Source organism: Propithecus coquereli, unplaced genomic scaffold, assembly GCF_000956105.1.
Source record: "Propithecus coquereli isolate 6110/MARCELLA unplaced genomic scaffold, Pcoq_1.0 Scaffold248, whole genome shotgun sequence".
Taxonomy (NCBI): domain Eukaryota; kingdom Metazoa; phylum Chordata; class Mammalia; order Primates; family Indriidae; genus Propithecus; species Propithecus coquereli.
In genome coordinates this window covers 1,405,558-1,421,926 of record NW_012148041.1, presented here as the reverse complement: position 1 = coordinate 1,421,926, position 16,369 = coordinate 1,405,558, and the positions used below count along the sequence as shown (strand labels likewise).

General features: G+C 56.8%; 1 protein-coding gene across 2 annotated transcripts; it reads left to right on the top strand.

Annotated features, from left to right (window-relative positions):
• The first annotated feature begins 3,455 nt into the window (after positions 1–3,455).
• Positions 3,456–15,317, top strand: TULP1 (tubby like protein 1). Of its 2 annotated transcripts, XM_012646613.1 has the most exons (16): positions 3,456–3,502; positions 3,615–3,666; positions 4,029–4,119; positions 4,368–4,505; positions 5,098–5,249; position 5,607; positions 5,991–6,092; positions 6,169–6,288; positions 6,604–6,719; positions 9,942–9,947; positions 10,024–10,194; positions 10,341–10,453; positions 10,913–11,024; positions 11,098–11,196; positions 13,533–13,704; positions 15,184–15,317. In XM_012646613.1, exons 1-16 carry the CDS (start codon positions 3,456–3,458, stop codon positions 15,315–15,317), a joined length of 1,626 nt encoding a protein of 541 aa, XP_012502067.1. The 2 variants fall into 2 exon arrangements, with proteins under 2 accessions (XP_012502067.1, XP_012502068.1); XM_012646614.1 differs by lacking the exon at positions 4,368–4,505.
• The last annotated feature ends 1,052 nt before the right edge of the window (positions 15,318–16,369 follow it).

The window sequence follows — 16,369 nt, the reverse complement described above, 5'->3', positions numbered from 1 at the left end:
TACTAAAAATAGAAAGAAATTAATCGGACAACTAAAAATATATAGAAAAAATTAGCCGGGCATGGTGGCGCATGCCTGTAGTCCCAGCTACTCGGGAAGCTGAGGCAGGAAGATCACTTGAGCCCAGGAGTTTGAGGTTGCCATGAGCTAGGCTGACGCCACGGCACTCTAGCCAGGGCAACAGAGCTAGACTCTGTCTCAAAAAAAAAAAGAAAAGAAAAATAGAACTGTTTGCAAAACAGTGTTCAGTATAAAGAATTACTTCTCGGCCAGGCATGGTGGCTCACGCCTATAATCCTAGCACTCTGGGAGGCCGAGGCCAGAGGATTGCTGGAGGTCAGGACTTCGAGACCAGCCTGAGCAAGAGCAAGACCCCCTCGTCGCTAAGAAAAATAGAAAAATTAGCCAGGCGTGGTTGTGAGCACCTGTAGTCCCAGCTACTGGGGAGGCTGAGGCAGGAGGATCGCTTGACCCCAAGAATTTGAGGTTGCAGTGAGCTATGATGACACCACTCACTGCAATCTAGATGGGGTGACAGTTGGAGACATTGCCTCAGAAAAAAAAAAGAGTTGCTTCTCAACACAGCATTCCTGGCAGCATATATTTAAGAAAGAAGGCAGGAAGGAAGGAAGGGAGGGAGGAAACATTTTTTTAAATTGCCATCATACTTCACGTGTTATGTCGAGATTTACATATATACCATTTAACAGCAATAGCGATTATTTAATATTGTTGTAAGTTCCTCAGCTGCCATGTGCAACTGTTACGAATACCATGCTGCTATATGAGAACCTCCAAAACAGGAAGAGAGACCCCAAAAATGGACACTTGTTAGGTAAATATCTATCTCACCCATGCAACCTGAGAGAGAGGTCTGAGAAATTAGTTTATCCGTTCTCTCACTTCAGAGCTTCTGTTGTTCAAATCCTCCCTTCGCTCCAAAGTAATTTCCATCTGTGATGGCAGCTGCAGCTCAGCCCACACACTCCCTCAGATCTGGGCGCAGGCACCTGTGATGTGAGGCCGGGAGACAAGGCATGGGGAGAAGCGTGCCTGGGGCCTGAGCAGTGTCGAAGTCTGACGTTCGAGTTCACAGTCCTGCCGAGTGAGGAGCCCCAGGCCGCTGGGGAGACGGGTGTCCAGCCCCGGTTCTTAGGAACGTATATTTGTCTGGAGTTTCAGACCCTCAGGAGCCCCGTGAAGTGCAGGCGTGAGGCAGGGCCGCTCTCGCCCCGGTCCGGGAGCGGACTGCTGCGGTGGGTCTAGCTCTGCGCTGCCCGGGAACGGTGCGCGTGCGCTGTGTCTCGTGCCCAGCACGCTCTTTTCCGGTCTTTGGAATCTTTCACATTCCGGTTTAAAACTTCCCTCCTCGGACAGCCTTGTCTGTTCTCTAAATCCAGACTGGAGCCTACCTGTTATGCTCATGCAACTCGGTTCCTTTTCTTCTTGGCATTTATCACGATTAATAATAATGATGGGATCATTATAATGAATTTGGGTATTATGTCTTTACTATTGTCTTTCCACAAGAATATAAGCTCCATGAGGGCAGGGACCGCATCATTTTGTTCATCGCTGTATGACTAGTGCTCAGCACATTGCTTGGCACGCAACAGATGCTCAGGAAATACTTGTTGACCGACTCTCAGCTTCTAGTTTCCTTACTTTTAATATCAGGGTGTTAATGTCTGCCTCATAAATATTAATGTAAGGGTGGAGCAAGAATGGGAGGCAGCAGGTTGACACAGAGTAGGTGGTCAATAAATGCTATGATTATTATACATTCAGAGACGGGTGAGGACTGCGGACTCCTGGAGGTGGGCTGTTTAGAGCTGGATAGGTTTGCATGGAATAGGGAGGGCATTCCAGGAGGCGGTAGCCTGAGCAAAGATAGGAGAGGAAGTGTAAAGGCAGTCAGTGTGGCTGGGTGAGCAGCGTGGCTTGGGATAATCCTGCAGTTAGAAAGGCAGATTGGGGCCAGATCAGGGAGAGCCTTGAATGCCACCCAAACACATTTAAACTTGATCGTTAGGCAGTAGGGAGCCAATGAATGTTTTTGAGCAAAGGTGACAAGTGAAGAAGTAGTATTTTAGAAAGATTAATTATGGCAAATCAGATGGACCAAGGAAGTGAAGAAAGACAAAAAACGTGACTGTTTCATTCAAACTCCATCTCTAATCCTTGGGACTGTATAAAACATGCAAGGGTTAGGAGGAAAAGCTCTGACAGGAGACAGATCTGGATTCAACTTTACTATCTGGCTGACACTGAGCAAGTCACTTTGCCTCCCTGGGCCTCAGTTTCTCCACCTGTAAAATGGAGATGTTAATCTCTATCCTGCCTACCTCACTGGACTCGTGAGAATCAAAGGAAATAAAGAAGGCACTCATTCAAAAATCGAACCTCAGTCGTGTGTCCAGCTCTGATGTGCCGGGGAGACAGTTAAAGTGGAAGTGCTCTGAAAAGAGGCACACGAGGACCAGTCATTGAGTCTCACTGTGTGAAGCTTTCCACGCACCGTCTCACTGAATCTGCACGATATCACCACCAGGTCAGTAGTAATATCGAATCCATTTTATAAATGAGGAAACAGAGGTTCAGAGAGTCTGAGCGACCCTCCCAAGGAGGCTCAGCTCTTCCTTGGCAGGGCTCAGGGCTGACCCATGCCTGAGATGACCTGCTCCCCTCTGCGGCTACACACCTTGGAACACACCAGGCTATTTCCAACCTCTACACCTTAGTCTTGCTGTTTCCTTTCCTGGTAGCCCGTCCTGCCTATTTTTTAACCTGTGAGACTTCTACCCATCTATCAAGTTTTGGATCAGGCTTCAGGAAGTTTCTGGAACCCCTGATTGGGCCCCCCCCCTCTGAGCTTCCTCAGCACTTAAACCAAACTTCTCCCATGACTTTAATCACACCAACACTATCCCTAGTCTCCAAGCCTTTCAAAAAAACATGTCCCCTATCAGGAAAAAATATTTGAGTGTACACCCCCAATATAGGCACATTTCTTTATAAATTGTCTACATACAAGTCTGTCAATCATATATTAAATATTAGTAAATCGTAGCTCCTACTTTGTATGAGAAATAAAGATAAATACAGGATCCGGCCTGATATTTTCTTCCCACAGCCCATTGACCACGGGCAATTACAAATGGGCCTGTCTAACCCACAGCTCCCGGGCCGGGGCGGAGGTGGTACCGCTGTCCGCCAGGCTGGGGGTCCGGGGAGGTCTGAGAAGAACTGGAGAGCTCAGACTGCTCCCTCCAGGCCTGGGCCACTGGGGGAGGGTGGGGTCCTTGGCTGTCGCCCCTCCCGGTGCTGCCAGGCCCCAACCGCTGGAGTCCGGCAGGGTGGGTGGGGTGAGTTGAGCCGGGATTAGCTGGAGTGCGGAGAGGAGGCTCCTAGAGCGGCGGGTGGCCAGAGAAGGGGTGCCCGCAGGCGAATGCACCATGCCGCTGCAGGACGACACCCTCCGAGAAGTGTGGGCCTCAGACAGGTCTGGAAGCGCGTGTGGCCCTGCCCGAGCCCTGGGGCGCGCAGATGGAGGGGCTGGGCGGGGGCGGACGGGGGAGGGGAGGGAGACGGACTGAGCCCTTTGCCACCCGCAGCGGACACGAGGACGAAGGCCCGAGCCCGGAGGCCCAGCGGCGCCCCAGGCAGGTATGTCAGCCGCTTGCAAAGGAAGCGGAGAGGTGTCCCCACTGCGTGAGAACCCACAGGGGAGAGGGCCTAGCGGTGGGGAGACCCCTTCAGCAGCGTCTGGGGGTTACCTATCTGGAGATGTCGAGGGGCCAAAGAGGTGTTTGGGGCACATGGGGCATCCGGGGGAGGCCTCGGGACGTTGGGGCGTTGGAGGGGCCGTGGTGCATGAAAGGGGTCATCCTTCCTCGCCCCAGGAAGGCGGCTGCGGTCCCTCCGGATAATCCGCAGTTATTTCTGGCGGCTCAAGGGATTAGAGGCAACAGGCAGCCCTCAGAACCCCCCTTTCCTTCCTCGGCCTCCTCTTGACCCCCACTCTGCAGCGACCCGCCCCCGGACAGAGGCTGCGGAAGAAGAGGACTGAGGCGCCTGAGTCCCCCTGCCCCACCGCACTCAAGCCCCGGAAACCCGGAGGCGCGGGTGAGGGTGGCGGCCAGGAGGGACCCGCGGGTGTTGGAGCCTGGGCGGGGGAGGGGGCTGGCCGGGACGCGGGGAGGCGAGTGAAAGCGGGGTGTAGGGTGTGGGGAGGAGACGGAGGTGCAAACCGAGACCGCGAGGGACCCGCGGGGGGAGGAGTCCGAGCGGGGCGCGCCCCGGGCTTGGGGGGGGCGCTGCCTGGCGGACCCCGCGGGACCCCGCCTGAACCCCACGTCTCGGCTCAGCGGGGCGGAGGGGACGGCCGCAGGAGGACCCTGCCCCTGCGCCCACCGTCTACGCCAAGTTCCTCAGGGACCCCGAGGCCAAGAAGCGCGACCCCCGGGAGACCTTCCTTGTAGCCCGCGCCGCAGACGTGGAGGACGGTGAGAGGGCGGGAGGAAGGAGGTAGGGGCGGGTGGACAGGAGGGCAGGGAGAGGCAGAAAACAGCCTCCACTTCCCCGGCCTTGTCTTTGAGCCAGGGGTTGTGCTAAGCACCAACCTTAGGAGGTTGATCCTCTTGTTCTTCCCCCCATTTTACAGATAGGGAAACTGAGGCACAGAGAAGTTAAGGGTTTTGCCTTAAACTGCAGCTAGGAGCCAGAAGTAGCCCAGTTGGGTCTGACTCAAGGTCGGAAACAGAGACAGACAAGGACAGGAGATGCACAGTGGGTGCAGTGGGACGGGGAAGACGCGGTGTGTGAGGAGGGCAGGGGGGCAGGGAGGGAGAGGAAGGCCCTGCAGAGAAGGGGGTTTTCCGGAACAGGATTCTTCCAACTCCAGCTCACTCTCCAGACTACAGGCCCTGAGACTGTGGGGCCACCCTCCTTCCAGGGGGGCCGGGACTCCCATTCCTGTTCCAGAAAGACAGGCTCCCACCACTGTGCCCATTCACCACTCCCCAGCAGTCTGCAGGAACCGCGCTCCCAGAGAAGGGGGCCCACCCGGGCCCCCATTATGGGAGTTTCTACCTACAGAGGAGGAGGAGGATGACGATGATGAAGAGGATGATGAGGAAGAGGAGGAAGAGGAAAGGAAAGAGAAAACCCCTATGCGTCCCAAGAAGCCCCTCAAAGAGAAGACTTCTGCAGACATGAAGGAGAGGAGGCCCAAGGCCCAGGGTGCGAGGGTTGGGTGTCGAGGGTACAGAGGGGTACACGGGCAAGGGACAGTAGCCCTGCCCTTGGGGGCGTGGGTCTCACTGACGCACAGGAGTCCAGACCTCAGAAAGGGACCCAGGGCCTGGACCAGGGGGTTTGTCCTCTGACGGTTTCCATGTTAAGGACATAGACTGACATGTGCTCCCCCACCCCAGCCCCACCTGCCCCTGCCCAGGGCGGCTGTGACACAGGGAGGACAGAGGATTTCAGTTTTCTTTGTGATTGTTGTTGAGTTTTTGTTTTGAACTCAATCTGAATTACTGTTACAATTTTTATAAAAGTACCAAAGTGATTACAGTAAAAAGAAATCGCTGAATAAATCCCAGGGTAATGGTTTCCTGGCTTGGGTACTTCACCCTGCAGGTGCCCAGGGCTGGAACCCCGGCCTCGAGGGAGGGAGTGCGCACTCCGTAGCAGTGGCCAGAGAAGGTGTCCCGGCACAGACAGGGCAGAAGGCAGGACTCGGAGGCTCGTTAGAAGGCCTGGCATTCCTTCCTTCCTTCACTCATTCAGTAACTTCTTGCAAATCTGCTGGTCTTTGCCCAGCACCTTTCTGGACTCAGGGGAAAAAAGCCAAGACAAGCAGAAGGCACACTGTGGGCCTTGTGGGTTCCAGCCTCGCTGGGCACTGGAGGGAGGCTGAGAGGCTGGAGGCAGCCTACAGCCCCAGTAAGGCTCCTTCTTTGTCTAACTCCACCTTCCATTTCCAGGGGACCGGGGAAGCCCTGACCCCCCATCCAAACCTCTTCACATTAAGAAGAAGGAAGCCCCAGCCGGGGAGGGGACCAAGATGAGGAAGACAAAGAAGAAAGGTGAGCCTGGCCTGGGGAGGACCAGGGGACTCTGGCTGTGGTGGGGGTTGTGACCCTTTCACGTCAACACATGCAGGGTCAGGGGAGGCTGACAAGGACCCCTCAGTGAGCCCGGGCAGAGTGAAGAAGAAGACCCCAGCCGCCATGTTTCTGGTTGGGGAAGGTGGCCCTGCTGAAAAAGCTTTGAAGAAGAAAGGTGGGTGGCAATGGCTGCTGGTGCCATGAGTCTTGAGGTGGCCCTGGGGGGGGAGCTGGGGCACCCTTACATCATGCGGTACAGAGCCAGGTGAGGAGTACGGGTTCTAGAGTCAGAAACTGTGAGGGCACCTTGACCTCTCCTCTGAGAGTGTGTGGTCTCAGGCAGGTGCCTCAGCCCTTCTGAGGCTCTGACGGTAAGAACGCAGGGTGACCCTCTTGCGGTTGTGGAGAGTCCGGACGAAACACGGGTGTTGGAAGCACGTTGCGAGCCAGGGCACGGCGCTGACGGCCTTGTTTCTCCCTCCATGCCCAGGCGCTCCCAAAGGCCCAGAAGAAGAGAAAAAGGAGGAAGAGGAGGAGGAGGAGGGGGCAGCTGTGGTGACTAAGAACAGCAATCAGAAGGGCAAAGCGAAAGGAAAAGGCAAAAAGGTTGGGGCCCAGAGGGGAAGAGGGTCCACTCAGAGAGCAGTGGCAGGGGGACTGCAGGGTGGGGCCTCGTGGGCTGGGGCCTTGGAGTCACTTGGGATTAGAATCTTGGCTCCCCCTCCTGTGACAGGATATGAGGACAAAGGGCACCAGGTTTGTGCGAACAGAGGAGGCGTTTTTGGGGTCACCAGGCTAGGGCTGACCACCCAAGGGCCTTGTATTATCTGAGGCCCTCTGAGGCCTCCCCTCTGTAGCATAAGCATCAGACACAGGTAGAGATGCCCCCCACCCGCATGAAGAGACACGCACTTTGTGTACCAGGGAAGTGGAGCACACAGGCATAGGAGCACGTGTGTACACACTTTGGGCACACTGACTAGTAGTCAGCTGTACCAGCTGGAAGATGTTTCCACCCTACTGCCCTGGGCTCCTCAAGTGCTTTCTGCTACCCCACCTAGGATCTGCCAACCTCCCAGCAACTAAACAATCCAGCAACTAACAGGTTAACACCTGACTCCCATGGGCCCCCAGGATCCCCCTCCAAGCTTGCCAGTGTCCATTCTGACTGGCATTCTCCACGGGCAGAACAGGTTGTTAAATATTTTCAACATTGCCCCTGCTCACAAACAGGACTCAGGCACCAACACACGTAAGCAGAGGTAGAAGAGGGAGGCCCAACTGAGGGAGAGAAAGCGATGGAAGTCTTTGAGAAATGGGTTTCCACCAGTGGAGAAATCACCGCAAGAGCAGGGCCTGGGTTTTAGCTTGGTGGGTTTATTAGTTTGTGCAGGAGTGGTCAGGTCTTGGGGGACTGATTCACATTAACCAAGATCACCAGATGCTGATGTACAAACTGAAAGGTCAGCTTATTATCTCCCAGGAGGAAGATAACTGCCGAGCAGCCTTCAATACAGTAGGCTCTTGAAAGTCACAGCTGTGGAAGTGTTTGAATAAGCTCTGGCTTTCTCCGCATCACATTCCAAACATAGTCTTGCATTTCCCAAGTTTCTTCTTGAGCAGCCTAGAGTGGAGAGTAAATGGTCACTTGCCCCTGAGCTAAGGGCCTGCTGCCCTCACACCAGCCTCCCTCACACACGCTGCAAACCTGCCCTAAGCAAAAATGGCCAGTCGCAGCACATCAGGGCTTCCTAGTGGCTCACAGAGAGCGTTTCATCCTCAAATGCACCACCCAGGCTGGCAGTGCGTGCTGTCCCTCGCTGGAAAGTTGGGCTTAGAATCTTCACTCCCCTCCTGTGCAGGACAGAACTTGAGGACAAAGTGCACACAGTTGTGAGAACAGAAGGGGCCTTCGTGGAGTGAACAGGCCATCTAAGGCCGTATGTCACCAAGCTGTTATTAGGAGTTTCTCAATGAGCAAAGTGAGACCATTCATTGATTCATGTATTAGCTGTGTACTGCTGTGTAACAAATCGCCCCCAAAACTCAGTGTCTTAAAACAGCATTTGCTTTCTTATGCAATTTCTGAGAGTCAGAATTCTAGGAGTGGCTTAGCAGGGTGGTGCCGGCTCAGGGTGCCTCACGAGGTTGCAGTGAAGATGTCAGCTGGGGCTACAGCCATTCTGACAGCTTGACTGGAAACAAAGCCTCCACTTCTAAAATGGTTTATGGTCGTGGTTGGCTGGAGACCTCAGTTCCTTTCCGTGCGCAACTCCTCTTAGGGCTGCTTGAGCATTCTTATCGCACGGCAGGCAACTTCTCCCAGAGCCCAGAGCCCAAGGGAGAGAGCCAGGTAGAAGCCACAATTCTTTTTTTGTATGTGTGTGAGATAGAATCTTGCTTTCTTGCTCTATTGCCCGGGCTAGAGTGCAGCGGCATCATCATAGCTCACTGCAGCCCCAAACTGCTGGGCTCAGGCAATCCTCCTGCCTCAGCCTCCCAAGTAGCTGGGACTACAGGTGTGTGCTACCATGCCCGGCTAATTTTTTCTAGAGAGACAGGGTCTCGTGCTTGCTCAGGCTGGTCTGGAACTCCTGACCTCAAGCAATCCTCCTGCCTCAGCCTCTCAGAGTCCTAGGATTACAGCAATGAGCCACTGCACCCAGCTTACAATATTTTTTATGACCTAGCCTTGGAAGTGACCCCCCAATCATTTCTGCCATATTCTATTGGTCACAAAGACCAACCCTAGGGCTGGGCACGGTGGCTTATGCCTGTAATCCTAGCACTCTGGAAGGCCGAGGCAGGACGATTGCTTGAGCTCCGGAGTTTTAGACCAGCCTGAGCAAGAGTGAGATCCCACCTCTAGCAAAAATAAAAAAATTAGCCAGGCATGGTGGCATGCACCTGTAATCCCAGCTATTGGGGAGGCTGAGGCAGGAGGATCGCTTGAGCCCAGGAGTTTGAGGTTGCTGTAAGCTATGATGATTCCACTGCACTCTACCCAGGGCAACAGGGTGAGACTCTGTCTCGGAAAAAAAATAAATAAATAAGACCAACCCTAGGACACTGTGGGAGAGGACTATACAGGGCATAAGTACCAGGAGGCAGGGACCACCAGGAGCCCTCCTGCAGGCTGGCTACCACGTCCACTGGGTACATACGTGTGCTGACTATGTCAGTAGTAGCTAGCACCTCTGCCATGCTTACCGTGCACCTAGAACACAGCAGTCCACTCTGTCAGCCTCAGCTCACCACCTGGCATGGTGTCCACACGAGGGAAGGTCTTCTAAAGGCTCTGGACCTAACAGGACACTGGCCAGGACTCGAACCCCAGCTGCACCTCTTCCTGGTTCTGTGAACTCGGGCAAGGTGCTTAACTCCCGTAAGCCTCAGCTTCTTCATCTGCACAGTGGGGACGCGGCCTCAGTGAGTGGACGTGAGGGTTAACCCCGTGAACATTGCAGTGCTTAGAGCTACGGCCGTGGCGGAGTTTGTACAGTGTGTGCTAAGTACGTAAAGTAAGTAAGGTCTGTCCCAGGTGTCCTCCCCCGCCGTACCCACTTCGCAGATGAGAAACCTGAGTCACAGTGTGGTTAAGCTTAACAAACACGACAGATGGTCAGTAGTGGAAGCAGGATTTGAACCTAGACAGTCTGGCTCCAGAGCCCGGGCTCTTAACCACAAGTTAAACAGAAAAATAATAAACCACAGAGCTCCACGGAGCCTCCTGCCATGGCCGGGCCGGGCCGCTGGGAAGCATGAGCGGCGTCCCAGCCCCCAGGGACACGCCGTGCTCTAGCCGGCCCCCGTTCTCTCTGCACACAGAAGGCGGTGAGTTGCCCCCACACCGGGACCTGCTGAGGGGGGGAGCTGGTGCTCTGGGGCTGACGCGCCCTCTGCCCGCCAGAAGGAGGAGAGGGCCCCGTCTCCCCCCGTGGAGGTGGACGAACCCCGGGAGTTCGTGCTCCGGCCTGCGCCCCAGGGCCGGACGGTGCGCTGCCGCCTGACCCGGGACAAGAAGGGCATGGACCGGGGCATGTATCCCTCCTACTTCCTGCACCTGGACACGGAGAAGAAGGTGGGTAGGAGGGAGAGCGGAGGTGCCGCGACCCAGGCTGAGGGAGGGTCTGGGGCCGGGATGAGGCCATGGGACAAACAGGCCTTCTCTTTCCCTGAGGCCCACCTCCATCCTCCCCATCCTCTCACTCGTCACCCTCCTCCCAGGTGTTCCTCTTGGCTGGCAGGAAACGGAAACGGAGCAAGACAGCCAATTACCTCATCTCCAGCGACCCTACCAACCTGTCCCGAGGAGGGGAGAACTTCATCGGGAAGCTGAGGTGGGGCTGGGCTTCCTGGAGCTGGGGCCTCGGGTCAGCAGGAGGGCCATGCCAGTCACCTCTGTCCCTCTGTGTCTGGCAGAGTGCCACCCACCACGTTGGACATTCTGGAAATGCCCCCTTGCCCCAGGCCTCTCACACTTTGCTGTGCACAGATCACTTGGGGATCTTGTTAAAACGGGTCAGTGAGTCCGCAGTGGGCATGAGATTCTGCATTTCTGACCAGCACCCACGTGATGCCCACCTTGCTGTCCAGGGCCCGCTTGTGCATGGCATGTAAGCTCCCCAGGGAGCAGGGCCCACGCCCGTCTTGTTTAGGGTTGAACTCCCGGCACTTGGCATACAGCACCTACTCAACGGCCGTTCACTGCATGAGCACCGCTCTGTGCTGCCAGCAAGGGTCTTGGGGCAGGGATGTGGAACTCCCTCGGCCCAGCCCCAGCCTCACCCTGCTTGCAGGTCCAACCTCCTGGGGAACCGCTTTACCGTGTTTGACAACGGGCAGAACCCCCAGCGTGGAGGCGGCTCTGATGTGGGGAGCCTTCGGCAGGAGCTGGCAGCTGTGATCTACGTAAGAACACCCCCCGTTCCACGGGCGGGCCGCTCCCTCACGGGGGCCTGCCTAACCCGCATCTCTCTCCCAGGAAACCAACGTGCTGGGCTTCCGCGGTCCCCGGCGCATGACGGTCATCATTCCTGGCATGAGTGCGGACAACGAGAGGGTCCCCATCCGGCCCCGAAATGTGAGCTCTGCACCTCCCCAGCCCCTGTCCCTGAGCGTCCTGCTCCCTATGTGACTCTGGGGGAGCAGGGGGTGAGGGGACTCAGTTTACCCAACCCCTGAGCACACTTATCACCCTCCAGCACAAATTCATTCTGGCAACCTGTGGAATGGATTTGACGCTTTTATTATTGAATTCACTGACGTAACCACAATGGGCTTTTCAGTTTTTTCAGAGTTTACATCAAACTCATCTATTACATTGACTCATATGTCCACTGAACACACACATTGAGGGCCAAGAGTTCTGGGCACCTGGAAGACACCAGTGGACAAAACAAAGACCTGCCCTCTTGCAGCTGGCATTCTAGTTGCAGGAGACAGACAGCAGACAATAATCGTGACAAATAAGTACATTATGGAGCGTGTTAGGTAACCAGTACTATGGAAAAAAAGTTGAACCGGGGACGGGAGATGATAATGTGTGTGTAGCTTCAACGTTAAATACGGTGCCCAGAGTGGGCCTCCCTGGGACAGTGAGGCAGTGAGCCTGCACATACGTGGAGGAAGGGCATCCGGGCAGAGGGAAGAGCCAGTGCAAAGGCTCTGTGGCAGGAGGGTGCCTGGTGGGTTTGAGGAGCAGCAAGGTGGCCAGGATGGTTGGAAGGAGATGAGGTCAGAAAGGGCCTGTATAACCGGTTTTTACTCTGAGAGAAATGGGGAGCCGTAGCAGGGTTTTGAGCAAAGGAGCTACATGACTTGTTTTAAAAAGCAAAGGTCGTTTTGTGTGGGTGTGAGGTGGAGGTTAACACGGAGAGCTGTCTTGGGGAGACGTGGCCTCCCTCATAGTGTTAGTCCTGTGCTCTGGCCTTAGCACCGCCGGCTGGGTGAGCCCAGGATTTCAGACGCGGGATGACTCGCATGCCCCATCCTCACAGGAGGCTGATGTCACCGTACTCATTTACGATGAAAAATAATACCCCCGTCAGCTGATCACACATCCTTCCCTGCTGGAAAGGCACGCCGTAATCAGAGGCCAGGCTGACCCAGGGGACACCAGCCATGGGAGGCTCGGTCTTGAGGGTTCATTCGGCCTGTGGGCCCCACCGTTGCCCCTTCCATGCCTGGAAGAAACACACATCGTCCAGACGCAGTGCTCCTGCCCTTTCTGGGCTTGGTGACAACACCCGGTGCTGCTCTGGGTCTCTCCAACATCCCATAGGTCATTTGTCAAACACTCATTCTGTGCTAGACACTGGGGATCCAAAGTCAACACGACAGTCATCAGGGTAATATCTGATACTTACTGAGCACCTACTCTGCACCAGGAACCACTCTAAAGACTACTTCATGTGTTCTTAACTGATTAGCTCCTCACAACAAGCCACTGTGAGGGAAACTGAGACACGGAGATGCCCCGAGAGTATCTGTCAACCACAGTGCAGTGGGAGGAATGGCAAGAGCAAGGTGTCATGGAAGCTCAGAGCTGAGGCTTCTCGGAGGAGGTGCTCTTGAGTGGACTCACTCTAAGCTGTGAATGTGAACAGGTGACAAGGAAACTCAGGAAAGAAATATCTCAAGAGCAGCATCATACAGACACTGGTCCTTCCTTTCAGAAACTCTCCTCCAAGGACACCTTCTTGTACCCACTGTTTACCCGTCCATCTCCTAAGCTCAACTGTGTGCTCCTCCTAGGTCTTTTTTTCCTGGAAACAGCGTCTCACTCTGTCACCCAGGCTAGAATGCCGTGGCATCATCATAGCTCACTGCAGCCTTCAGCTCCTGGGCTCAAGGATCATCCTCCTCAGCCTCCCAAGTAGCTGGACTACGCGTGCACCACTACACCTGGCTAATTTTTCTATTTTTAATAGAGACGGGGTCTCACTCTTGCTCAGGCTGGTCTCGAGCTCCTGAGCTCAAGTGATCCCCCCTGCCTCGGCCTCCCAGAGTGCTAGGATTACAGGCGTGAGCCACCGTGCGGGCCTCTCCTCCTGGGTCTTGAATTGTCTGGTTCATCCTTATAATCAATCAGGTGCTGACACATGGCCGTCTCCTAAGACCACTTGGGTACGAAGGCCATGCAGCACCTACTGTGTGCCAGATGCCCCTTCCAGCCCTCCGCTTTGGCGTCCCACAGACAGCCATTCTCACAGATACCTACCCTGCCCACAAGGACTCCACAGACGCCAAGCATGCTCTCAAGGATACCCTGAACCGGTATCTGTGTCCAGGCCGCATACCTGCACACACGTGCAAGGGCACGCACAGGTGCCCAGGCCCCTTCTCCCGTCAGTCCTGAGCAATCTCGGCCACCTCTAACTTGTCCTCTCCCTGTTTACTCCCCCTCTGGCACCCCAGGCCAGCGACGGGCTGCTGGTGCGCTGGCAGAACAAGACGCTGGAGAGCCTCATCGAACTGCACAACAAGCCGCCTGTCTGGAATGAAGACAGCGGCTCCTACACCCTCAACTTCCAAGGCCGGGTCACCCAGGCCTCAGTGAAGAACTTCCAGATTGTCCACGCTGATGACCGTGAGTATCTGAGGGCCCAGGTCAGGCTCTTCCCCACCACCCTCAGGACTCCTGCTTTCACTCAGGCCTCGCCCCAACACACCACACACAGGCACGTGCGCACACACATGCACGCACGCCTTGTCTGAACCTTTCCCCTGGAGCTGGGCCATCCAGCAAGCCCACTCTCTCCCCCGTAGGCACTGCCACTGTGCTCCCAGGCGCCTCAGCTACCCCAAGCAGGTGTCCTGGGGCTCGCTGCTCCAGGTTCCCATGCCAGGGCTGACCAAAGCACTGGGGTAGATACTGGGACACGCTGGATAAGATCGTGTTGAAGGGAGGCTTGAGCTGCTGTTGTCTGAAAACCACCGACAGCCCAACCCCTTTGTGGTCAAAGAGGGTGCTGAGGCTCAGAGAGGGCAGCCCTTTACCCAAAGTCTCTCGGCCCCTTCTCAGGATTTTACAGATATCAAATCATTAAATCCCTCAACAACGCTATGAGGAAGGCATTATTATTATTCCTATTAGGCAGATGAGAAAACTGAGGCACAGAGAGGTTAAGTAACTTGCCCAAGGTCACACAGCTAATAAGAGGGATAGCTGGGATTAGAATCCTGGTAGGCTGGCTATAGGACCCATGCTCTTAACCTTTTTGACATGGTTGCCTTTTAGTAGCAGGGAATATTAATGAAGCATTTTTGAGTGTATACTCTGTCTTCTCTCAAGTGAGGTCAAAGGATTATCCTTGAAGAGTAAGTGAAACAAGATGTAGCTGGAACACAATTAAGTAAAAATGCCCCTGTCACAATCCAGGGAGAAGAGAGGTCCCCACTAGGGAGGGGAAGTTTGGGGATGGAAGGGTATCTCCCAAGGGACTCCAGGTTCACCGGGTTTAGCCAACACTGAGTAAGCTCCCATTCCCCACTCCATTGTAGGGATGGGATGTGCCCAGTGTCACTTGTCCTGTGGCCTTGGGACTGCTCTCCAGATCACGTTTCTGGTGGAGCCTGGTCTGCCTGAGTTTGGGGGTATTTTTAGCAACTTCCTGTTCCTATGGATGCTGAGGGAGGTGTGGAGACTGAGGCTGGGAACAGGGGCTGAGTGGGGCCACTGGCTGAGGAAGGGAACTCCTCGGGGGCTGGTCAAGGGAGTGTGCCTAAGGTGGGACTTGGGGGCTGGGAGTGGGAAGACAAAAATGGGGCGAGAAGACAACAGAGAAGCAGGGAAGGAAGGGTTGTGAGCTTGGGGAAAGTCGACAGGGCCCTTAGTTGATGACGTGCCTGCCGCAGGCATGACCCTGGGCAGCGGCAGCAGATAAGGCAGGGTCCCTGCTCTCAGGGGACCCAGGGCGGCTGGTGTTGGGTGAGCTGGAAGCAGGGATGGGTGTTGGGCAGCTGGGCTGGTGGCTGAGGGAAAGCGACTTCCCGCGACGTTGAGAGCACTGTCTGCCAGCATGGGGGGCCAAGGAGCTCTCGCTCCCACCCCCGTCTACGTCCACAGCCGACTACATCGTGCTGCAGTTCGGCCGCGTGGCCGAGGACGTCTTCACCCTCGACTACCGGTACCCGCTGTGCGCCCTGCAGGCTTTCGCCATCGCCCTCTCCAGTTTCGACGGGAAGCTGGCCTGCGAGTGACCCCAGCAGCCCCGCGCCCCCGCCGCCGGCGCGGGGGAGGGATTCAGCGGCGGCTGGCAGGGCCGTGCGGGGCTGACCCCTCACTGCCTCTCGGCGACCTCCGTCCGCTCCCCAGCCTGGCACCGGCCGAGGCAGGAGGAGCTCAGACGGCAGGCAGGACGGAGATGAAGAACATCTGGAGCTGGAGCCGCACATCTGGTCGCAGAGCTCGCCTGCGCCGAGTCACTTCCGGCCGGGAGCAGTAGGCAGTGTTGTCTTAACCCCCTCGGGGGCCGCGCGGGGGCTCTGCGGAGCCGGCGCCGGCCCGGGGAGGGGCGGGAGATGGGCGCTGGGGCCAGGCACCCACATCCCCAATAAAGCCGGTCCTTGGCCAAGCGGCGCGGTGGTTCCTCGGCGCGTGCGGAGAACGAGGCCGGCGGGCGGGAGGGTCGGAGCGCGGGAGAGTCGCAGGGCGGGCGGGCAGCCTCCCCGCCCCCCGCCAGGCCCCGGCGCCGCGCGTCCCCTCCCCCGCGCCCGTCGCGGGTCCTACCGAAACTCGGCGGGCGCGCCGTGTCGAGACGCCCCCCGCGGGGCCCCGGGGAGCCGCGCAGAGAGGGAGGGACTCGGAGGTCCAGGAAGAGGGAGAAAGGGAGAAATTCGAGAAACAAACCACTCGGGGAGAACCAGCCAAACCGGGTCCGGGCAGGGCGGGCGCAGCCGCCAGGGCGGAGCCGGGTCTGGGGCCCCGGGAGTGGGGGGCGGGCTCGCGGGCGGGAGGGGGCGCTCCGCCTCGGCGGCGCGGGACAGGGGTGAGGGGGTAGCGAGCCCCGAGGCCCGTGCGCTCCGGCTCCGCCGGGCTCCGCGTGACGCGGCACCCAGGGCCCCCGGCACCGACGGGAGCCCTGCCCCCGGGGCGGCAGCCCCGCCCTCAGCCCCACCCCAGGCCCTAGCCCCAAATTTCGGCTGGGTCCTGGGGAGGGGGTAAGGCCTAGCGTGCAGGGAGAGCTAGGGAGCGTCGCACCGGCGGGCGAGGAGAGGGGCGCCCAGGGCCGGGAGGGCCGGCGTGGCCCCAG